This window comes from Rhipicephalus sanguineus, chromosome 1, assembly GCF_013339695.2.
Source record: "Rhipicephalus sanguineus isolate Rsan-2018 chromosome 1, BIME_Rsan_1.4, whole genome shotgun sequence".
Classification (NCBI taxonomy): Eukaryota; Metazoa; Arthropoda; class Arachnida; order Ixodida; family Ixodidae; genus Rhipicephalus; species Rhipicephalus sanguineus.
The window spans coordinates 195,852,972-195,875,117 of record NC_051176.1 but is presented as its reverse complement, the minus strand read 5'-3'; the positions used below and the strand labels follow the sequence as shown (position 1 = coordinate 195,875,117).

The 22,146-nt window shown below is 46.6% G+C and overlaps 1 protein-coding gene across 4 annotated transcripts in view; it reads left to right on the top strand.

Annotated features, from left to right (window-relative positions):
• The window catches only part of LOC119381045 (nose resistant to fluoxetine protein 6), a 71,548-nt gene that overhangs the window by 14,425 nt on the left and 34,977 nt on the right, over positions 1-22,146 (top strand). The window contains exons 9-11 of one of the 4 annotated variants that reach the window (XM_037649038.2): positions 7,620-7,785; positions 14,161-14,240; positions 19,651-19,776. The exons of 1 other annotated variant lie outside the window; for it this stretch is intronic. In XM_037649038.2, the coding sequence (XP_037504966.2) occupies positions 7,620-7,785; positions 14,161-14,240; positions 19,651-19,776 (372 nt within the window). The remainder of the gene's footprint in view (positions 1-7,619; positions 7,786-14,160; positions 14,241-19,650; positions 19,777-22,146) is intronic. 2 more of the 4 variants (XM_049418589.1, XM_049418593.1) reach the window with 2 other exon arrangements.

The window sequence follows — 22,146 nt, the reverse complement described above, 5'->3', positions numbered from 1 at the left end:
CAAAAAGGCACCGGTTTTACTCGCTCTTTTTTTTTTTTTAGCGTGTACGGTTTATGTACGTGGGTAAATGCCTATCGCTATTTAGTAGAAGAAAGAAAAAACAGCAACTAAAAATGAGCGTGGAGGTTGTGTGTAATTGTGTTCCTTACATATCTTCCTCTTTTCTTTTTTCTTTTTTGTACGTGGTGTTTCGTGACTGAAGAAGTTGCGCGAGTACAGATCTCATAACATTAGAAGTCACGCTTAAATATAATCCGCGCTAATCAACGCCCCCCCCCCCCCCCTCCCCACTCGCTTTAACTGCACCCAAAACAGGAGCTGTTGATCCAAACGCTAGTTATTCAGATGATAGCAGTTCACCGCCACGGAATCAGCCAAAAGCAACTAAAAAACGTGTTGAAATTTCGTTCACTCGCTAACAATTGCTTAAGTTGATTGTACTAAACACGTAATTTAATTTTGAAAGCGCGAATGAACACTCAACGCTCCTCTGCGAGCTAATTAGAATGCTTATTAGCATCAGGCAACGAACTAAGTGCATCCTTAGTGGTCCGTGCTTCCCCTGCTTAGAGAACCCTATCTCGAGTTCATTTAACCTTATTTTCTTGTCTGCGCTGCCGCTACCCTTTCTTTCTTGTCCATCTACATGGCAGGAAACGGTTTCATTCGGTGAGAAGCGTACAGTGCGCCTCGAGCATTCGTAGCAGAGCGCTTTATTCTCAGTTTAAACGGCTGAATATTTAACGCGACTGGCACTGCACCGGAGCTGCGCTCGTGACTCGCAGCAGCGTCGTCTTCTCGTTAGTTCTCTCAACAAGGCGAAAACAAAACCTCACGGAAGAATGGAGACAAGAGTGACCCTGACGGCCGCTACAATTTATCCCTTGTTTAACGAGCAAACTTCGGTTAGGCTGGCAAGTGCGCCTCAAACTTGGCGGGCGAAGGCACTGAAGGAGCGATGTAGACGTGCGATAATCGCACGTACCGAAAGGGAAGCACAGATATGAAGTTTTGTTCGCAACAAGACGCCCTATCCGTTGCCAAAGCCCCATTTCTTGTTTATTTTTTAAAGCTAGCTTCGCTCCAGGTTGCTTGTGCAAACCGCCACGAGACATACCGCCTATCGCAGAGAGGCCTTCGGTTATATAACGGTTATCAAGACATCTTCAAACCACTGTTTAGTAAGAAAGGAAGGCCAGATCGTCAGTGGCGATGACGACTCCTTCGCTTATCGAAACAGCCGTCCTTGGCAGTCGTTCTGGGAGTCGGCCGTGAAGGAGGCTTCGACCTACATTTATAGGTCACAACGTCGCACCTTGATAAGCTTGACACGCGTGCATTAGCGGCAAGCAAAGCGGGCTTTGCATTCTGCCGGGGGGAAAAAAAGGTAGGAAATCCCGTGTGAAGCGATACGTGCTCAGTTACGAAGGTACTGGCTTACCGCAAAGACCAACCCGCAATACACAAGAACGGTGCTCTAAGAAAAGATCTTTGTTTTTCATGAACCGTGGGAGAAATAGAAAGCACAACTGAGGTGCTTTATTTTTTTTCCTTTTTGACAGCATAAAAAGGAAAGGAAGGAAAGCCTGGAGTGCGTATACTTTTTGTGCCGCTTTCAAAGAACCCGCAATGCTTTTTCCCTCTCTCTTGAAGTGCTGCTCGTTCGCGAAAAAAAGCATTTGAAGCGAAAGTTTTATTTGCCCACTGAGGTAACGTATAAGCGCCGTTTCGAAAGGCCCAACCATATAAAACACATTTCCTTCATTGCCCACACCAAACAGCTGCTCCCGAACTTACGTATACCACTACAGTGCCGTGTTCGTTGCTTCGTTAGGCCTCCGTGTCAACGATAAAGATCAGAGGCTGTTCCTGCTTATGCAACAGCAGATACCCATCTCCTTACGCTGCCAATTGACCTAAAACGTATGCTTTTTGACCTACTTCTGGCTGCCAAGGATATAAGATTGAAAACTTTCTTTTCTTCTTCAAAACTCAATGAATCCTTCGCTAAGGCGACAAGTGATGTAGATGACGATAGCTCTTACTTAATACGAAACATCACTGAATCGGATGACGAAGACTGCGCTCATGCATTGCGCCAACCGCGCGCACTTTGCGCACGAGGTAGGCACGTGTGCTGAGCGAGCGAAGGCTGCAATGCTGAGCGGTGCAGGCTCGTTCCAAGGGTAGGTTTCGATTGCCGAGAGGACAAGATTCACTTATTCGAATTGTGACAGACATGCAAAACTTTGGGTAACCTTTCTGCGGACTGGTGACTCAATCTTGACTTTGTTTGCGTGAGCTTTCGGTTGACCGCAGGAAATGCTTGTCCGGCTCCTGCTTGCTTCTTGCTTCCTATGGCAAAAACAATTATATATATATATATATATATATATATATATATATATATATATTATATATATATATATATATATATATATATATATATATGTGTGTGTGTGTGTGTGTGTGTGTGTGTGTGTGTGTGTGTGTGTGTGTGTGTGTGTGTGTGCGAAATTTTAAAAAGGGGAGGGGTAAGTGCGAGGCAATAATAGGGTAGTGCCTCATCACTAAAGGTCTCTATAGAACAAGGGGACTGTTGGGAACAAGGGAAGTCCGCGGCATTTCAAGTGGCCACATATCGGCGGCGCCGTGCACAGCAGTGAACATCCAACACGCTGTCGTGTCTTAGGAGCCCCCAGGCGGTCAACGTAGCAACGGCCGCCGGTCGCGGAGCTTGGCTTTTCAGCTGCGCTGACGGCGACTCGATCATGTTGTTCTGGCGACAGCCCCGCCCCACTGCGGACGCGCCCTTTGCTTCCTGCCCAGGGCGTCTCGCGCTTTCTACGAAAAGCGGCTTCAGTGCTCGGCGGGGTCAGTGAACGGCTCTCGCGTGGTCGCACGGGTTTTCATGAAGCCGTCCCAAGGACAGCTTCGTGGCTAACACGACACGGAGCTCGTGGGGCGAACAACTCGCATCTGCGAAAGTAAGAAATCGCACGCGATGCCCAGTGCGTGTCGCGATTTATTACACTCATGACTAAACAAAAGAAGAGACGAATGAGAACCGGCTGTAAACTCGTTCTACAGCCTAAAATGTCCCCGGCGTTTTTTATTATTCATCTCGCCCGAGCTTGCGCAGCATATCGTGATCCTTGCTATGCGGGGTCGGAACGACAGGGGGCCGAAACTTAATCATAAATAGTACGGCACACTGAAGAAGTTTTCTGAACAAAATAATTATTGAAGTGACTCTAAAAGCAAGAAAAAGGCTCGAAAGTTGAACTCCTATTCTTTTGGACGAAGCGAAATGAGACAAATACGACCCGCCAAGGTAGCTGAGCGCTTAAATGTGTCACACTGTTAACCTCGAGGACGCGGGTTCGAATCCCGGCCACGTCGGCAGCATTTCCATGGAGGCAAAATGGAAGGACACTAGTGTAATTTTATTTAGGTGCACGTCAAGAACCTCAGGTAGTGAGAATTAATGCGGAGCGCCCCACTACAGCATGTCTCTTAATTGTATCGTGGTTTTGACACGTAAAAGCTCAGCAATTATCATTATCACACAAGTGCGGGACGGGATGTGTCGTAAACAAATATATAATTGTAACGCTACTGAATACGTCGCGTATCACGTCGGAAATGAATGCGTCGGAAATGAATCAGTCCTTACCGGCTGTGAGAAAAGAAGGCCTAACTTCGCCTAAATCCAAGCAGTGAACAGGTATAAAGCGTGAATATACAGCGATCTCTCATAGTTGAGTCACGGTAAGCTGCCAGGAAAAGAAATCAATTGCTCGACATGCTGACTTAATTTTTGTATGCTTAGGTAAACACAGGTTCGTGTGTGGGAAGACGTTTTATAGTAAAAAGCGAGGAGCAATGCGAACGGTACCCTATATAACACAGCTGAAGGGAAAAAAGAAAAGATTACTGAGGACGGGAACGTCAAAATCATTACAACGCCTTGTTCCTGAGCCTGCCTGTAACGAGTGGCACACGCGATCCGTTTGTTAAAGCGGGAGTTAGCAACCTGAAGGTAGCATTCCTGATTCTAGTCGACATTTCGCTGCTCCGGTCATCGGTCTTTTGTGCTATATTTTTCTTTTCTTTTTTTTTTCGCTGCAGCTGTACATATCCATAACTTGGACGCTAAGGAATTTCTCTAGCTGAAATAAAGTGGAGAGTAATATAAAACTGATGAAAGAACCTCAAACACTGATACCGAACGAGATACCGAATAGCCAAATGAGACATAAGATCAAAATTTGTATTCCTATTTATTCTCAAATCATAAAACGCCCTGCCCAATTTCGCGCTTGACAAGAACTAGAAGCTTGCTGAGTGTAGACGTCATTCCACTTAACTACTCCTTTACACAAATCTCCATCGCTTCAGTTAGACCTTACTTCGCAACAGCCTTTCAGGGGGTTCGAGACAAGCATTTCGCCGACGTGCAGCCACCGACAGATAATCGCACCAGAAAAGAAAGTGTGAGGCGCCGACCAACTTGAGCCAGTTAGCATATTAGCATACTAGCCAATTAGCTTGCGTCTCTGATTGTGGCTTACCTTGTCTCTGAGACTGCAGTCGTTCGCTTATTAATCGGTGACCTCGTCAGATACCCGCTTTCGCTCGTCACAGTTCGAGCTACAGTTCAGAAAACATGCGATATCGAGCGTCCTTGTTCAGGCTGCACTTCTGAAGGAGAGAAGCGAAACAGAAAAAAGAAAGGCTTCGTCTTAAGCTCGCAACGCAGTCACTGCTGCAAAACGAGACAAATAGGTTGTTTACTCCCGCTACTTCCCGACGTCATTCGCGAACTAGTCGCTTTTGCATAGCACGTGTATTCGACGACGTACGTATCTATGCACTGTAAGCAACTAGCGATGATGCAAGCGCGTGGGGGCAGTTTGTTTGATAACGTAATAGCCTTCTTTCGCATATTTTATTTTCATAGTGCAAAGCTGTTAGCACATACTCCTTGGCCGACCTCGTGCTCGCTAATGCGAGGCCGCAGTGCTTCAACGTGTTGCTTATGCAGCGCTCTTAAGAATCCACCGTCGCATATTAAAGGGGAGAGACAGAGATAAAGAAAGACCTTATAGACTCCCTTGCTTCTCACCGATACCGTCATGGCCACGTTGCATAGGTGTATATTCAGCAACTGTACCAAGCACGTCGTCCGTGTTCGCTACAGACCCACTTGCACTTTTTCTCGAGTGACGTCAATGAGCAGTGAACGGATAGCCATGGGGAGTTTGGCGTGGCTCGCATCGAAATAACCCGTGCATGCGATGCAGCCGAGCAGGCATTTTGCAGGGTATTGGTTTCAGCTGTGCGTGTTATGTATTAAGAAGCCGTGAGAAGCGGGCACAGCTCGTTCCGAACCTACATACGTGAGGGCGTTGAGAAAGCGCTATCGTGCAGCCGCCGGTAGAAAAAGAGAAAAAGCGGTGCTACAGGGTATGCACGGCGCAGCGCACACGACAAGGACAATCTCCGCTTCCGTGATCTGTATCGAACGCAAATTGATTGCTAGATGCATTCGCCGGATAAGCTCTCTCTCTTTCACCGCCGGTGTTTTCGGCTGCATTTCACGGCATCGAACGGAGCGTGCAAACAAACAAAGCGAAATCCTTGAATCCCTCCGCACGCACTCGGAATATATGTATATACATCTTGACGCTCGCATTTCTTGGCTGTGTTTACAACCGTCACCTTTTCAAGGAATTGATCACACACAACGGGGGCGGGAAATGCACAGGCTGAGGTGTTTGCAGCCGCGCTGCACGAAAGTGGCGATATTCTATTCTTTTGGCTGAGTGCGCGCTTAGACAATTGCACCGTGCCTGCACGATGGCATCCTTGAATCTATAACCACTATAGCTGGCTAGGGGGGTGATGCGAGTTTCGTGCTCGCCGAGAACGTCGCGATAAAAGTGTGCGCTGCGATTGAAGTAGAAAAAGATGTAATCCTTTCGAGTGCCTTCGATTTGAGTTAGACGTGAATGCTAGTGGGGGTGAAACGTAGGGTTGTGAACCAATGTAAAAGCCGAACGGGGGGGGGGGGGGGTGAGAGAAAAAATATATGTGCGAAGAGATCGTTGAAGAAACACAACTCATGTCACGATAGGGTCGTGCCTACATGAAAAACTTGGCGAATTGTGTTTTACTGTATTCACCTTGACGGGCGTATTCTTGATTGAAACATTGCACGTGCCGACAGGTGGAACGTTCACAGCTCAAACAGCCGTACTGCTGATACCTAAAACATATTTTCGGGCGAAATGAAATTCGCCTTGTTTTATTCATGGTCTGGTATACACGGGTTGCTGTGCAGAGGTAGACAGTATTTCGGCTGCTCCAGCTTCATATGTCGTGCAGCAAAAAAATAAAAATAAATAAATAAAAAATAAAACAAAAATAAAGAAAATATGATGCCTGAATTAATCGACGAATCAACAAACACGAAACAAGTAAAGGTAACAACATAGTAACGTAGAGTTTCTCGTTCACTGAAGACTTAAAAAAAAACAAAAAAAACACGCACTTGTGCTCATGCCCGTTAGGTTGTGCTTTTCTTCTTCTTCTTCTTCTTCTTTTTCTTTTTGCTGCTAGAACGTTGTCTAGGAGCCTAGAAACAACTGCTACATTTCGGCGCGCGCATTTTAGGTATTTCGTTTGGCCAGCGTTTGGCGAATCACAGCTCAAATCGAGCAAATCTGCATTTATAGACTGGCTGGCTTTAGCACTGTCATTACTGCAAGTCCCCTCAATTTGTGGTTTTGTGTTTATCTATCCATTGCCAATTTTCACATATAGGTCCCGATTTCTGTAGGTCCCGATTTCTGTGACCCAAAAGATGTGTTGCCGAAAAAAAAAGCATTCTCGTAATCCCTGCTGCATTGTGTTTATCAATCCCCACTGCCTTCGCTGATAGACGATGAGTACCTCGCACGAAGCATTTTACGATCGAGTAAGTTTATCCGCGCTTAACAGGTTCGCGTCACCGACAGCAAATTTTAATTTTTTTTTAATGATTATTCAGTAAGGGTTCAGAAGCCCCTGCACAGGCGCGGCGTACAACCATGTTATACTATGGTGTTGCCAGAAAAAAAAAAAACAGATAAACGAGAAGTAACTCACAGCAGCGAACAAGTGTCGAGTAGTTTGTAAATGAATAAGATAAAATAAGAAGAGTGATTGACTTTAGAATGATCGTAAGACTTCAGACTTGAGGAAGTAAGTTTTCGAGACCGAGCATGTTCACGCATATGCGCATGCTTCACCGGTAGGCCTCTCGCCACGAAATACCGCGATAGTGTGCGTACGAAAGTTCTTTTTTTACTGTTGCTAACCTGCTATCAGGCGGGCCCTTTGTGTAGACAAGAGAGTACTGCGTGGCGTTTGTTGGGCGCGAGCTGGCTTCCTGCCCTGCTGTCACACAGAGAGGAGCGGAAGCACAGATACGTGTGGCCTCCCTGACGCAACCCATTCAACACTACAGAGTGGCGTGAAACACGATGAACGTCCACCACATGGCTTCACCTTCAAATACACTGCGGGAGCGGCTCCCGGATCGCCCACATGTATACGGTGTACTCCGATCGCAGGCTGACGCTACCCGTGATGTTCATGGTGGGTTTTGGCTTCGTGCTGAGCATGCTCGTACGGGGACCGGCCTTTTACGAGTTCCTGGGACATAACGACGAGCGATGCTACGAGAGCTGGTGGATGGTGCTGCTGCACATCAATAACTGGCAGTCCTTCCTCAACATGGTGAGAAACAGCGGGGCTCGTACTCTTGGATGGGTATAGACAACCACAGTGCATCGTTACTGGCACATGTTTCAGCACACACCCATATACGATACGCGTCCTCGTTCATAACAAACACGTTGCTCCTACTTGGCAGCCGTAGTCATCAGTGATGGTCAAGGGAACACGAGCGGGTGTTAGTGAAACCCGGTGAGTTACACTGATGTTTTTTGACGGGTAACTGAAGTTGCCGCGGAACCTCCGTTCTCGAGAAGGGTATAGGCAACCCGTAGGACTGCTACCGGGACCCTTCCTTCAGGAAGCTGATTTATCGGGTCGCGCACAGTTCGGTGTCGTGTTAACGATTCCCTATTCATTAAGAATAGGAATAATCAGTTGTCCATCCTTCGACGCTGTGATGTGCTCAAAAAGCTAGTCTCGGCCACTTGGATTATAGCCCATTCTCATCAGAAAGGTACCAGGACCTTGAACTAAGCTCTCCCTCCAGCATAGCCACGCTTCTCCCCAGAATGACGAATAATGGCATAGTGGGTGCTTCTCTACTTCATAGAGATTACGACCATTTATGGCGTAGTGGGTACCTTGCATGTGTACTTGCTTTAGTTGGCCCAGAGAGTCTCCAACGAGCTCTAGAAAGGCCGCTCTTCCAGCATTCGCTGTGACTGTGCTGCGTGTTCCGCGCAGGCCTTGGGATTTAGAGCGCAGCTCTTAGGCGCCCGTTCCTGCGTTGAGCGGCGTCGCTCAACAAGCCATAGCGAAACTTAGTGATCCTTTCCATGCATTAACGTTGCTACACTATGCGATATTCAGTAGTTGTTTATTTTTGGCCTGTGTAGATTTGATGTTTGTGCACATGTTGCCATCATGTATCAATACGGATGTCCAGCTTATATATACTATTTGTCAAATGGAGCTGGAGGTTGATGGAGATCCCGCCGCAGCCGGGGATTAAGGAAAGAAAAATTCATTAGCGTCAATTATTACTGATTTAGATATGCAAGGAATTTTCCGCTTAACCTATATCTCCAGAAGTAGTGCGATATATATGCTAGACGGCGACCGAAGCAATATTAAAAAAATATATATATATATGTGAAGAGTTGCATGCTTTGTCGTTACGTAGCTGAGTGAGGTTATAACCAAAGCACGACTCTATACGGTATAGAGTCGTGTTGGTACACCAGCTGTCGCTAGACTTTGGCCACGTTTTTATGCGTGCGCTAAGCTTCCACCAGCGTATCAGAGTTTGCAAAGGGTGGCGTTAAAAAACGGCGTCCCCTCGACATCCCAGCGTGCGTCGATCGCGGAGCTGCCCCGCAATCCTTCGGGAGATAATGCGTGATAAACGTGTCGGGCGTTGAGCAAAAGCCGGCATTCGTGAGACGCGATTTGCCGGCGCATCTTTGAAGTGCTAAGTTCGCTCTTTACTCTCCATAAAAAAAAAAGAAACTATAATGAGGGAAGGAAGGGATCATTCATGTTCCCCGCTCATCCCTCGGCACACAACAAACTGCGCCATCCCGGTGGCGCTGGGGATCAATCGCCTAATGCCCCAAATAATCTATTACCCCGTGCACGTGGTGGACCAACAGGCGCGCTATCCCTGCGGCGCTTCAGGTGCGCCATTCAGGCGGCAGGGAATTACTTGGAAGCGAAGCAGCCGGGCCACGAGGTGAGCTCGTCCCGATAGTCGCCGACCCTCGCCCGCCGTTTCGATCGTGCGCGCCGGGTGTGAAATTGAGAAATATCGCGCAAACGTGGCCGAATGTAAAGAAATTAGGCCGCATACGGTGGGCGCGAGGCATATAGGGCGCCACAGCTCGACTTCGCGGCTCCCTTCCTTGCGCGCCTCATTTTCCTCGGCCTCCCTCCGCACATTAATTCCCCCTCCCCGCAGGCCGCTCGAATCATCGTCCGAAGAGTCAGCGCTTCTTCCAGCCGGGATCCCCTCACCCCCGCTTTCAATATCCAGTCACGCGTTAGTTTTTCGACGACACTTCGTGAAGGGAGGCTTCCCTTCGCGACTTCGCTGCCGACGTCGGACATACGGCGAAGAATGCGGCACTGGACAGGAGGCAGACGTAAGGCGAAAGTGAGGGCTAGAAGTTGAACAGAAAATAAATAAATAAAGTCAAAACAGCGTTGATTTTACGCAAAAGAAACAACGGTTATGAAAATATGCTTAAACGGTTATGAAAATATGCTTTAATAGCACTTCGTCACCCCAAGGTGGTAGTGAATAAGCTTTTCACGTTAGTGTTAGTGTTATTGTCAGTGTGACGAACAAATTGACTAGATAATTTATTCCGTAGCCAGTACGTAGACAGGTGAGCAGTGAGGCCTTTTGGTAGAATTGGTCATCGTGACAGGTTGTTGTGCTATACTGATGGCCGAAAGCGAAGTGAGAATTGCCCTTTGGAAAAGGAAATAAATCTCGTGGGCAGCACGTGTCACTACTTGCTATGCTTCTCATGGAAACGAAGACCTTTCTATGTCACTCTGGGAGACAGCTGAAAAACAATACTTCAATTTTCTCTTCGAGTTAAATAAAATGAGCCTTACGCCACCCAGATGTCAGAATACCCGTTGCAATGCGCTATGAGGGGGCGCAGTCCCGCATTAAGTAAATGCGTTGCGTCCTTGGCTTCAAACCGTCAAGACTGTTGGGCAGGTACTAATCCATTTTGCAACTTCGTTTAGCTCTTAACGACAATGTCATATCATAGTTTCCATTTCCGAAGTTAGTTTAACTACGAAGATGACATGGAATTCGTTCATTACACGTACTAAAAATGTTGAATCACTTTAGGAAAAATCCTGGGTTTTCTAGCCAAGTAACTACAGCGCATTTAAAGCAAATAGGTTTCGTATAAATAAGAAATGCATCCGAAGCTATTGCGCTCTTTCAAAATGGACGAAAATGTGTAGATAAAAAGATTAAGTTGTGTACAACGGGGACTGAAATGATAATCGTTCGTTGAAGAGACATTACGGTACTGCGCTATATAAAAATCTCCGGTTTGCTAGTTCCGAAAAAAAGCACACATTTATGGTAGCCCCATCTGCCTGTGGTATGTAATTATTTGCGGCAGATTTACTTCATATCTGCGCCTACGTTAGTAAAAGCGTTATCTGACGTGATAGCTGCAGCACTTGTGCCACTATCACAAAGGTAGCTGTCGTAAGAGGCCGGTGCTCCACAATTGAGAAAATACGAGCTTTTGTTTACGCGTACGCGTTACGGAACACTAGCCTTTCGCTGTAAGCCTTCGCGATCGTCTCTATTTTATCAAAATAATGGGTCAACGTTTTATGCGAACGAAGAGCAACGAAAATAGTAAACACGTTTAGCAGCGACAAACTGAGCACTATATAATGCATGTAAAGAATATTCGATGAAAAAATGGGAAAAAAACGTACTGAAAGCAGCAAGTGAGAATCGTGACATTTTCCGGACCTACTAAAACAAAAAAAAAATAGTTCGGGGTGCCTATAGGTAGATTTTGTCAAACGTAGAAAACGAAATGTATCTTTGCAGTAAACTTTTGACCGTTCCTCTTGACAGAGAGCGAAAGAAATTTGCGAAGTACACGAGCTGTAATAACCATTTACCGAGCCAAAGTCAAAGAAAAAAAAATGCAAACGAAAGAACAAAGGAATGCAAGCGATTTTAAGCGAGGCATTTGAACGCTGCGCGGAATTCAATAAGGCACTTGCACTGCTTCGATTAACTGCCACTTTTCGGGCCATTTTTATGTCAAGTCAAATCCTTCTCGGAGGAGTGTCCGCGGTGCGAAAGGACAGAGCTTTCCTGACCGCCCTTCTTTCCCCGACTTCTTTATTCCCTGCGGCCGCAATCCGAGCCTGCAGCTTCCTCCGCTGTCAGGCATGACGACGACGCAGACCGGAGGAAAAGAAGGCGAGAGCCCCCCCGGGGGACACTCGAGTCCCGCGTATTTATCACGCGGCTTTGCTCAGGCTCTTTTGGAGATGGGGAATTGCGTCCTCTACGGTGGATAGACTGCTTCCTCTCCGGGGCCAACCCGGGACCGACCAGGAGCTTCGAAACTCGACGCATGCGGCTGCAGTGCCGCTCTCGGCTAGTTTCTGCGCCGCACACATTTTTGGACGATTTTCGCGCGTGCGAATGCGACACTGCCGGCAGACTTAATTGTCAACCCGATTCCTTTTTCTTTCTTTTTTTCGCCACTGAAGTCAAAATGAGTGACAGAACCACGAGCGGCCGTGAAGAGCAGCCGACAGACACAGGATCCTTGATCGCGGGAACGTTGAGATGGGAAGGGGGGGGGGGGGGGGGAAGGAGATAACAGGGCCTAAGCGAACAATGCCATCGCATGCAGAAAGAATGGCACGCGAAAAATACGGGCTGTCTTAATGAGAGCGGATAAGAAAGAAAGGAAAAGAAATCCTTCGGTGTGCTTTCAGGGCCTCGCTCCGGACGGCGAGTCGAACGAGCGGTCTTTAGGAGGCTTAGGGAAAAGATGGGTGCCGGGAGGAGGCCGTGCTTCCAGAAATTTCCCGCGAGTGCGGGCTTAATTGTGTCCATAAAACCTGCTGCACGCTAGAGAGGCGCCGAGCCCGACAGCAGAGCCTAGTGCAAGTGCGTGCCTCTTGAGTCGCGGCGCTGGAGGAAGTGCTACTAAAACCTGTTCGGGAAGAACACGGTTTCATATAGGTTAACAAGGTGCCTTTATTGGGCGAGGCCCCGCGAAGTGCAGGTCGAGCATGCGGCGGTTCTAGTGCGACGCTTTTTCTTTCTTTCCTTAGACCTTTTAGATGAGGTCCATGCCCTTCGTTTTTGTGTTTTGTCGCTCCGCCCTAAACGAGGGCATAATTCCTTTTTTTTTTCTTTCGCATGACACGGCATGGGCAGCAACACCACGCAGTATCTTGACCACGAACCGCGCTAACTTCGCGCGCGCTCATCGCATGTTAAGCGTGAAAAGTTGCTGCCTACATAAGTAATAAGGGTTGCAACAACTGACCCGCCTAAATAAGTGTCATATTTTGTGCGTCGATGGCTGCCAGCAAGGACCGGTAAGTGAAACGAAGGACGTTTCACTTACCGCAGAAGTTTACTTTAGGCCCTTAAAAAGGAAGTGGAGGGGTTGCTTTCTCTTTTTATTACGTGCTAAGAGGAGCGGATGCTCGAAATGAAGGCGATAACCACATTTTAAATATGAAATCGAGCCTTCTCGTTGTTAAAGCGTAGTTTTAAATGATAAGCACTCATTAGATCTTTTTCATTGGGTATCGTATGTCATATGTGTACTATGATGTTTACGCTAATGAGAAAAAAAATGGGGGGGGGGGACACGTGGGGCGAATATATTCTGAGGTGATGTTCCTGCCTTGAAGACAATATCATGTTACCGTTATTAATTAAAAGACACGGGGAAAGACGCATTATCTCTAAAAGAGGTTATCACGAAGGATTATTATTACCAAGCCAGCGCTCATTAATGTGAGAAAGTTCTCCCGTTGGGCATCGTGGGTCATGTTCGCAGAATGATTTTTACGCTACACGGAAAGAAACAAAATCGTGTAAAGAGGAAGAAGGATAATGTTTCCTAAGGCACGGATAATGCTTTGAGTATAAGATCATGTCACTGTTCTTGTTATTCATAAAACATTCAGAAAGGAATTGTTATTGGTAGAGAAGTAATCTCTGAGGCTTATCATTAACATGCTAACGCGTTTGATAGTGAAATTATATTTCTGGAATCGTAATGACGAAGCTTTTTGTTCTTAACTGTTGCTTACAACTCGAAGGTCGCTATTGCGAATATGGCCTCTGCCTCCACGAACATTACACATGAGCACAATACCTGGCCTTAGATTCAGTGTCGCATGTCAACTACATACTTGCCTGCGTAGTTAGGCTCAAACTAAAGAAGCACTCAACTTTCTTTTCTCTTTCTTTCTGAAATTTGTTTTATGCTTTAGCATTACAAACTAGAAGCAACTTTTGTAGCAAGCAATCGCAATGAGCTGGGATGTGCGGGGAGTGAAGTGGTCGCGGATGCACTTTTTCTTTCAAGTACATCAACTGATTAATTATTTTAAGGAAATAAAAAAACGCCATGCAAGTCGTTTTAAAGGCTCATGTGATCGTTTTTATTTAACGGTAATTAAAACGCAGCAATAAAAAACGGAATAAAACAGCGGCTCTAATTTATTCAACTAGTGCAGAAGTTAAAGGGAGGGATAAAACGGTGCCAGAACTTCTTCTAAATTCCCTCACAGAAACGGTATTGCTTATGTAGGAATAAGCAGAACAATAAAGAGAAATTTTCATCAATAATATCGTTCTCGAAGTTATAAACGAATGAATTCTATTTGCTTCATTCGCAGTGCAGTCCGTTTTACTGGTACATCAGCGTTGACTGGCAACTCTACATGGTGTTCTGTGCAGTGCCCCTCATCATGATCAGGTGAGCCGAAACGGTAACACTCTCTGAAGCCCCGCACTGATCCGGGCGACTGCCCCGCCACGGTGGTCTAGTGGTTATGGCGCTCGACTGCTGACCCGAAGGTCGCGGGATCGAATCCCGGCCGCGGCGGCTGCATTTTCGATGGAGGCAAAATGTTTGAGTCCCGTGTACTTAGATTTAGGTGCACGTTAAAGAACCCCAGGTGGTCGAAATTTCCGGAGCCCTCCACTACGGCGTCTCTCATAATCATATCGTGGTTTTGGGACGTTAAACCCCAGATATTATTATTATGATCCGGGCGACTGAATATCGCACGTCACTGAAATGAATAATGATTTTGCGACTTCGGAACTGAAATGTTTATGCTTCACTGTATTGTCCTCGCGTCGAGTAAAGTAAACTGGGTTACGGGGGACATGGTAAAAGGCACCTAATGGCGACATCCACTCGTCGTTTATAGTTTACCCACTTCAGTGCTAGAGTGATGTCATTATTTTACGAGCTACGTTGTAACTGTGACCTATGTGCAAGTACTTGCTTTTTCGCTTCGTCATAGTGTGTGCCCACAGCCATCGCCACTGTTTCATCACTATAGCCTCGTTTACACCCTAAGGCGGAGCGGCCAAAGCGGCGAAGCAGATTTTCAACGCGGCGAGGCGGCAAATGCGCGTACCAGTTCCGACCGCACAGCTAGCCTGGCTCCGCGCGTGGCCGAGGAAGCGGGGCATCTCGCGCTTTTGCGGACGGTCGCCTATCACGGGGCACTGCTTGTCCACCCTCGCCAGCCGAGCCGCATTCCCAGATCTCGCTCTATTGCCAGCTCAACCAGATGTTTACTACAAGCACTACAAGGGTACACCAGCGCCGCCACCGCATGGCGTTCTGATTGGCTGCGGCAAAGCGGAGACCTTCGGCGGGCGGAAAAAAATTATGGCAGCTTCGCGCTAGTGGTGCCAAGCCTGAAGGAAGAGCGCAGCTGCATATGGGTGACCTCCTGGTTTCTCTACATTCTTTATTTCTTCTCTCTCTGTTTCTTGTATCTCCTTTATTTTTGTATCCGTTTCTTCCTGTTTCTTTCTTTCTCTCTCTCTATCTATTTCTTTCTCTTTGTCGCTCTTTCTATGTTTATTTTAAGTTCTTCCTTTCCTTCCTCTTTCTCTCACTTCCTTGTTCCTCGTACATCTGTATTTCTTTCACTTTCTGTGTTGCTGTCTGGTTTTTTTTTTCTCTTTCCTCTCTTGCTATGTCTTTCTGTCTTTTTATGTCTTTACTCCCTTTATTTCTCTCTATCTTTCTCTCCTTTTTCTCCATATCGCTTTCTTTCTCCTCTCTCGCTTTCTCTCTCTGTCTATGTTTTTCTGTCTTTTATCTTATCATCTCTTTATTCCTTTTATTTCTCTCTATTTTCTCTACCACTTTCTCTCTTTTTCTCTCTCTCTTTTTTATCTTTTTGTTTCTATCTCTTTCTTTTCTCTCTACCTTTCTCCCTTGTTCGTTTTCGTTTGACGCTCGCACCTGCTGTATTCGGTAGTGGGGTGCCATATTCCTGTGGCGCGTACCCACCCTGGGGAGTTTCGCACGACGGAGCACAACTTGCCGATAGCTTAAACACCTTCACTCTAAAGAGAATGAAGAGAGCGCGTGCCGGTTCATGATGATGATAGTTTTTTTACGACGGAGCACAAGTTACGGACAGCTAAAGCAGCTTCGCTGTCAAAAATCGGTTTCCCGAGCAAAACCGGTTCGCCGGCTCGCTTTCCGCCCTTCCGCTGCCTGGACAGGCGCTTCCCTCCGCTTTCCGCTTTCCCGCTCGTCCACTTGGCCGCTCCACCTTCGGCTGTGAACGGAGGATAACCCGTCAGAGTCAGCACTGCACGCGCCCCGGCATTTCATTTATTGAACGAGAAATAGGGATGCAAACAAAGCGAATGTCGAAACATAAGTCGCTTGTTTTCGCGTAAGCCGCGCGGCACAAGCGGCCACACTCGGCGCGCAGTAATCGGAAAGCGTGAGGAAAAGGAACCGGACGCCCAGTGGTGTCAGTTTTCTTGTGCTTTCGAGTGTACAAAGTTTGTCGTATCTATGTACACGGAAAGCCAAGTGGCCCCTGCGCTGTCACTGCCTGTTCGCCGAAAGCTGTCGGCCTGGACACGTCCTATCTGCATAGTATCGGCCTCTTCGCATGACAAGCACGACGTTCGCTCTTTCCTCGAAATTCTCTGACGTGAATCTCCGGTGCAGAAGAGAATACAGAAGTGTCGTGTGCGAGAAGAAAAGACAGATTTGCAGAACATCTTCAACTCCTGGTGCATGAATGTAAAGAAGCCAGACTTCTTTTCAACATAGCTTTTGGTACAAAACAAAAGTGGGCACAATGCGACCTTGAGCGAAAGTCATGCTGTTTTCCCTGTTCTTCTGTTTTGAGGCGAGCGCATCGACACCTTTTCCTCAAAACCTCCTCCTAAGAGTTTAATGCGTCACTAAGTGTGAGGTTTAAGAACGGTCATCGAAGACACCTGTGGAGAATAGTCGAAACAATGTGTTCTTTAGTGTGTCCAGATATTCTAGCATATCACAAAAACCAAGATGCGATGCTAGACAATTTTTCTTTCAGAATGTCCTGCCTACGTGGCATAGCTAAAGAATGTCCTCTTGAGGCAGAAACAATAGGAAGCGTCATATGTGCGAAGCACGGAAGATGTGCGGAACATGTCCAACTCCGGAAGCACCCAAGCGAGCATAGCGACCTGCTTTTTAAAAAAGCCTTACTTGTCACCGAGCAAAAGTAGGCCACAGCGCTACCTTGACCAAAACTTTTGCAGTGTCTCTAGTTGTTGGCACAGTAAGCGTGTCTGCGCCTTTGTGTAATGGTGTCCAAGCGCTTCCAACTGGTAAAGGCTTGGACACAACTGGTGGTCAAGAAAGACCACTTATCGAGAGCTACAAAAGATACTGTCACACGTGGCGACCGCTTTCTCACCGAAGATTTTTTTTTTTTTTTGAGGCAGTACGTCCCTGCCATCACTTAACGTCCATCGCAGTAACAGCCTGTTCAATCGACCTCCACGAGGAGCAGTCTTTGATCATTCGTTCAACTTACATTTGAGGGCACTAAAAGCACTGCGCGGTAGACGGTAGTCACGTGGTATTTTTAACGTTCGGGCGTTTTAAAGAAAGGCTGGAAAAATAATTAAGCAGGGGAATTTCCTTAGCATAGAATAAAAATTCCGATAATTCTGAACAAGCGCTACAACTTCGGTACTGAAGATTAGTCGCTAGAGTTACTATTTAAAAAGGTAATTAAGCAATCTTTGATAATTACCGAGCTTGGCCGACTGGAAGAAATATTCTGACGTGATCTGAGACTCAGAACAACACTGCGGTAATTCGAGACGCGTAGCACCTACGTTTTCTTTTTAATACTTGGTGCTTTTTAGCTGAAACACCCTATATCTAACATCGTTTTCCGGAAGACAGATGTAAGGGAGGGCCCATATTGGGGTGATAACTTCGTAAACAACTCTGCCAACGCTGCCAAGAAGCATAGTCAACAAGTGCTCGCTGCAGCAGAAGCAATGGGAAGCGTCATGTGCGGGAAGCACGAAACAAAATATGCAGGGAATATGTCTAAGTCCAAATCTGGCGAAGCGAAGAGCGTATGCTTGTTTTCAAAACAGACCTTTTCAGACAGAAAAAGTAGACCACAGCATAACCTTGAGCGCCAGCATCTATGCTAGTCCTCATAAAATGTGATATTCGTGCTTTTTTTTTTTCGCAACAACTTCCTTAACATGCTGAATGATGAACATTGAGGCCGGTTAAGAAACACCATTTAATGGCACCTAGAAGACATAATCTGGTAGCACGTCCGGTATGGAATTATGCAAGACTTAAATATTGGAAGGCAATAATACGATAATCATATTTTGCACGGGAGGGTTGGGCGGTACGCCATCGCTGACAAATGCTCTCTGGGGCGCGAAAGATAGGATGTGTCATATGCGGGAAGCACAGCAAAATTCACGACACACGCGGTACTCCAGAAGAGCGAAAGCCGAGACAGCTCACTTGTTTTCAAAACGTGACTTTTCACACAGAAAAACTAGGCCACAGCGTAACATTGAGCTAAATCCTCGCTAATGTCGCAGCTCTGTCTCACAAAATCAGAGGACATTCATGCATTTATTTTCCCCCTCGAAGGCTATCTATAACAGCTGAATAGTGGAGAACAATCAATGGCTACCAAAGGGGGATTTTCGGACACTTACTGAGAATAACCAGGTAGTGTGTCCAATATGATATTACACAGAATTCGGGTGTTGGAAGACAAACGTGACAACAACATCTCGCGCACGAGGACAGGGCAAAGAGACACTGTTGACAAGTGCTTTCTGTAGCAGAAACAACAGGAAGCGTCATACGCGGGAAGCATGGGAAAATCTGCGACACATGTCCAACTCCAAAAGCCTGGAAAGGAAGAAAGCTGACTTGTTTTCAAACACTGCTCCTCCTAAGGCAAAAGTAGGTCACAGCGTGCGCTTAAGCGAAAACTTTGTTAATGCCGCTGTTTGCCTCTGTGTGAAGTGAACCAGTTCATTTTTATGCCACGAAATTTACGGGACACGTGGTTGAGTACAACAGGCAGTTAACAAAAGACATATGAAAGTCTCAGGAAAGGTACCTTAATGATGTCTTCGGTCTGATACTTCACAAACTGATATTAAAAGATGAAGAAATGGCTGGCACTCCTTGCACATTCAGACTCGTTTGCGCATAATTGGGAACTATACAGGAAAAGGAAGGAATCATCATACGAGAAAACATATATGGTGTCCTCAATCAAGTTTTAGGATGTAGCTTCACCTGAACAGGACGGCCAAACAGAGTGGACTGCTTCAAGCATGTGATTTTTATTAAGGAGGATATAAGCGTATAGTGGCGCTTCTATTCATTCCGTTGGATTCTTGCTCCGGTCGGGGATCGTGCACCTGTGATCTACAACGTGCACTCGTCCATTCGTCGCATTCGATCAGTCCCATTCAAAGAAGCTAATTACCTTGGTCATGTTTGGTGTTTCTCCGGCTGTACGACTCGCACTACATGACGATCAGGATAAGGGGCCGCTGCCTCCGATCACAGATTAAGGTGGGATGCATACAGTGGTGCCTTTAATGCCGCCAGGATATTTATTGTTGCAACAGCATGAATCTGGAGCACGTTACCAGCACATTGCGGAAAATGTTGCGTTAAACCCGCCGTTAAACCCCCTGTTGCTTTAAACCAGGCACCGCAAATATTTGTGCCCATCTTCAGCGGCTCTTGTACCGAATTAGGTTGGGTGAGGGATTAACGTGGAGGCATTCTTCGCACGTTCACTTGCTGCCGGCTTGCACTGGCCGGCTCCTTGCAGGAGGGAGAAGCTTGGCGTGTTCCTGCTGCTGGGCAGTACGGTAGCCACGGCCGCTTACGTCATCTTCCAGACGTACACGCTTGACTACCAGCCACTGCCGCTGCTGCTTTCCGACCCGAACCAAGAGTAAGTCTTAACTGCATCACCCGGAGTCAACGCGTCTGTAGGCTTGTCGCGTCGTCTTCAGAGACGTACAGTACCCTTGGTGAGATTGTGCGGGAGCAGTTCTGTGGAGATCTGTACTTTAGCAAACGCCCCACAGGAAGACAAGGCGACAGATGAGTAATTTTCATGCACTCTGCATTACTGCGTATACCAGTGCCACTTGTTGCAAAATAGCGGATAATATATGTTTTCTCAAAACGTTCAGTTGCTCTTGATTGCCTGAATTTCAACACTGGATATTAGGTTACGCGCGTGTGCGTCGACAGGATAGACTCAACGGACAACGATCTCTCACGTTGATCGAAGATATAAGCAGCGCACATGAGGCAAAACGAGATGGGAAAAAAAAAAAACGAGACGGAATAAGTGCTAACTTCCAGCAGAAATTTAATGAATAGTGATGTAAAATATATGTACGCAAACGGACCTGCTTGTGCGTAAGACCTCGAGACAACGGAAAACTGGTGGAGCACAATATGCTGTGATATGACAAAATAAAAGCCGATAGAAGCCCCGTGCGAGATCATGAATAGTCGCCTCGAAAATTCTGCCGCCGTCTACAATTCAGAAACGTAAGTTCATTATCGCATAATTCAATTGAGGGCGAACTTACGCACGAGTCCCTCCACAGGACTATTCCCACGGCCTCAATAATTTCCCTTATGTCCATCGCGTTGGTCCTGCCTATTACTGCGTTCTTATCAAACAAAAGTGCACAGTCACAATTTAGGGGAAGCTTATATGACAAAAAGCAACGTTAAGGTAGTTATTAGGACGCTCGCGTAATCTACCCGCCTGACCGATGTGTTGCTTGCCGAAGGACAGCGATAATATGACACATTGCGCCGCGACAGAAAGGGGCTCTCGTGTATTGTTTCACTGACTGACACAAGGGTCTTGTAGCTGGCTCCGCACACGCTGAAAAGCATTTAAGGTGCCGAACAGATAACTCAAACATTTGGTTTATTTGGTACTTAAAGGGGCGATGACATGGTCACCCAAATATTTGTGGTTTTCAGCGAAAACTAGAAGTAGAAGGTCTATTATGCCTATACAGATTCTAAAAGTGGGCCGTAAAAGAATATTTCAGTGCAAAACAAGCCCTAGAAGTCGCCGGCTATAAACCCCGCCACCGCCGGCGACCGCCATTTTGCGATGGCGCGTGTGACGTCATGTGCAGCACGGAACGGAGCCGTCGTCTTCTACCAAAGTTTCAGCCGCTGCAAATTGCTCAATTTCAGTGCCAAGCTGAAGAAAGCTAAAATATCTCGGAGCAATATTATTCGGAACAATACCATTCGCCACGGAACAATACCATTCGACCACGGAACAACATCATTCGCCGCAATGCAGACGCTTGCACAGCTATAGCTACTTGTTACGTCACGGCTCGCGAGTTCACCAGTGTTGCCTGACTCTCGGCCGCTCGCGTGTTTATAAAAAATATTCGATTATAAATTAAGTGCTCGACAAATCCGCTAAACTTTCGCCAGCTTATTTGTGAATGCACTAGGATTAATCCACATAGCAAGGTATGATCGAAAATTGGGTGTCATGGCCTCTTTAAAGGCGAGACTTCGGTAGCATTTTAATAACTCTCCCAACATTGCGCCAGGTCACATAAGTTTCCTCAGGGCAAATTTGGCTGTGGACTTTTGTTTGATGGGCGCATATTGATTGCTTCAAGCAGCGCGAATGTCACAAGGGAAATTAAGGCCGCGGATATAGCCACATTAAAGTACTCCTGTGTCAATTCGCCTAAATTTAATCGTCTAACAATGAGCTCACGCGTTCAATCGCATGTGGTGGCTGAGCTTTCGGTTATGCAACATTTTGAGCTCAGACGTTTTTTTTTCTCTTCTGCACTTACTTTTTTCTTGCTTCTGCGTTTCCTTTTACCCGTCCCTCTCTCTCCCTCTGGTTCCTGTATTTCGTAGCCTTCACGTTCGGCCTATGCGCCTAGCCCTTTGCACGTGTATATATTTACATCGTCATTCATTACACTTTTGTTGGAAGTTCAGCGCTTTGTCCCGCCCACTGATGTTCCGCGTAGTCCTTTCCTTTTCTAGCACTGTGCTACGGGGGCACGGGTTAGATTTCCGGCCACGGCAGCCGCATTTCGGTGGGGGCGAAATGCAAAGAACACCCGTGTGCTTAGATTTAGGGGCACGTTTCGGGTTGTCGAAATTAACCCTTTGATGCCCAAAAGTTTTATTTCAATGCACAGCATCCAGAAAACTCTGGCTTGCATAAAGCGCGGACGAAATAATGCCAATTACGCTTTCAGAAAAAAATGTGTATTCATAGCCGATAATGAGTGGTTGCTTCAAA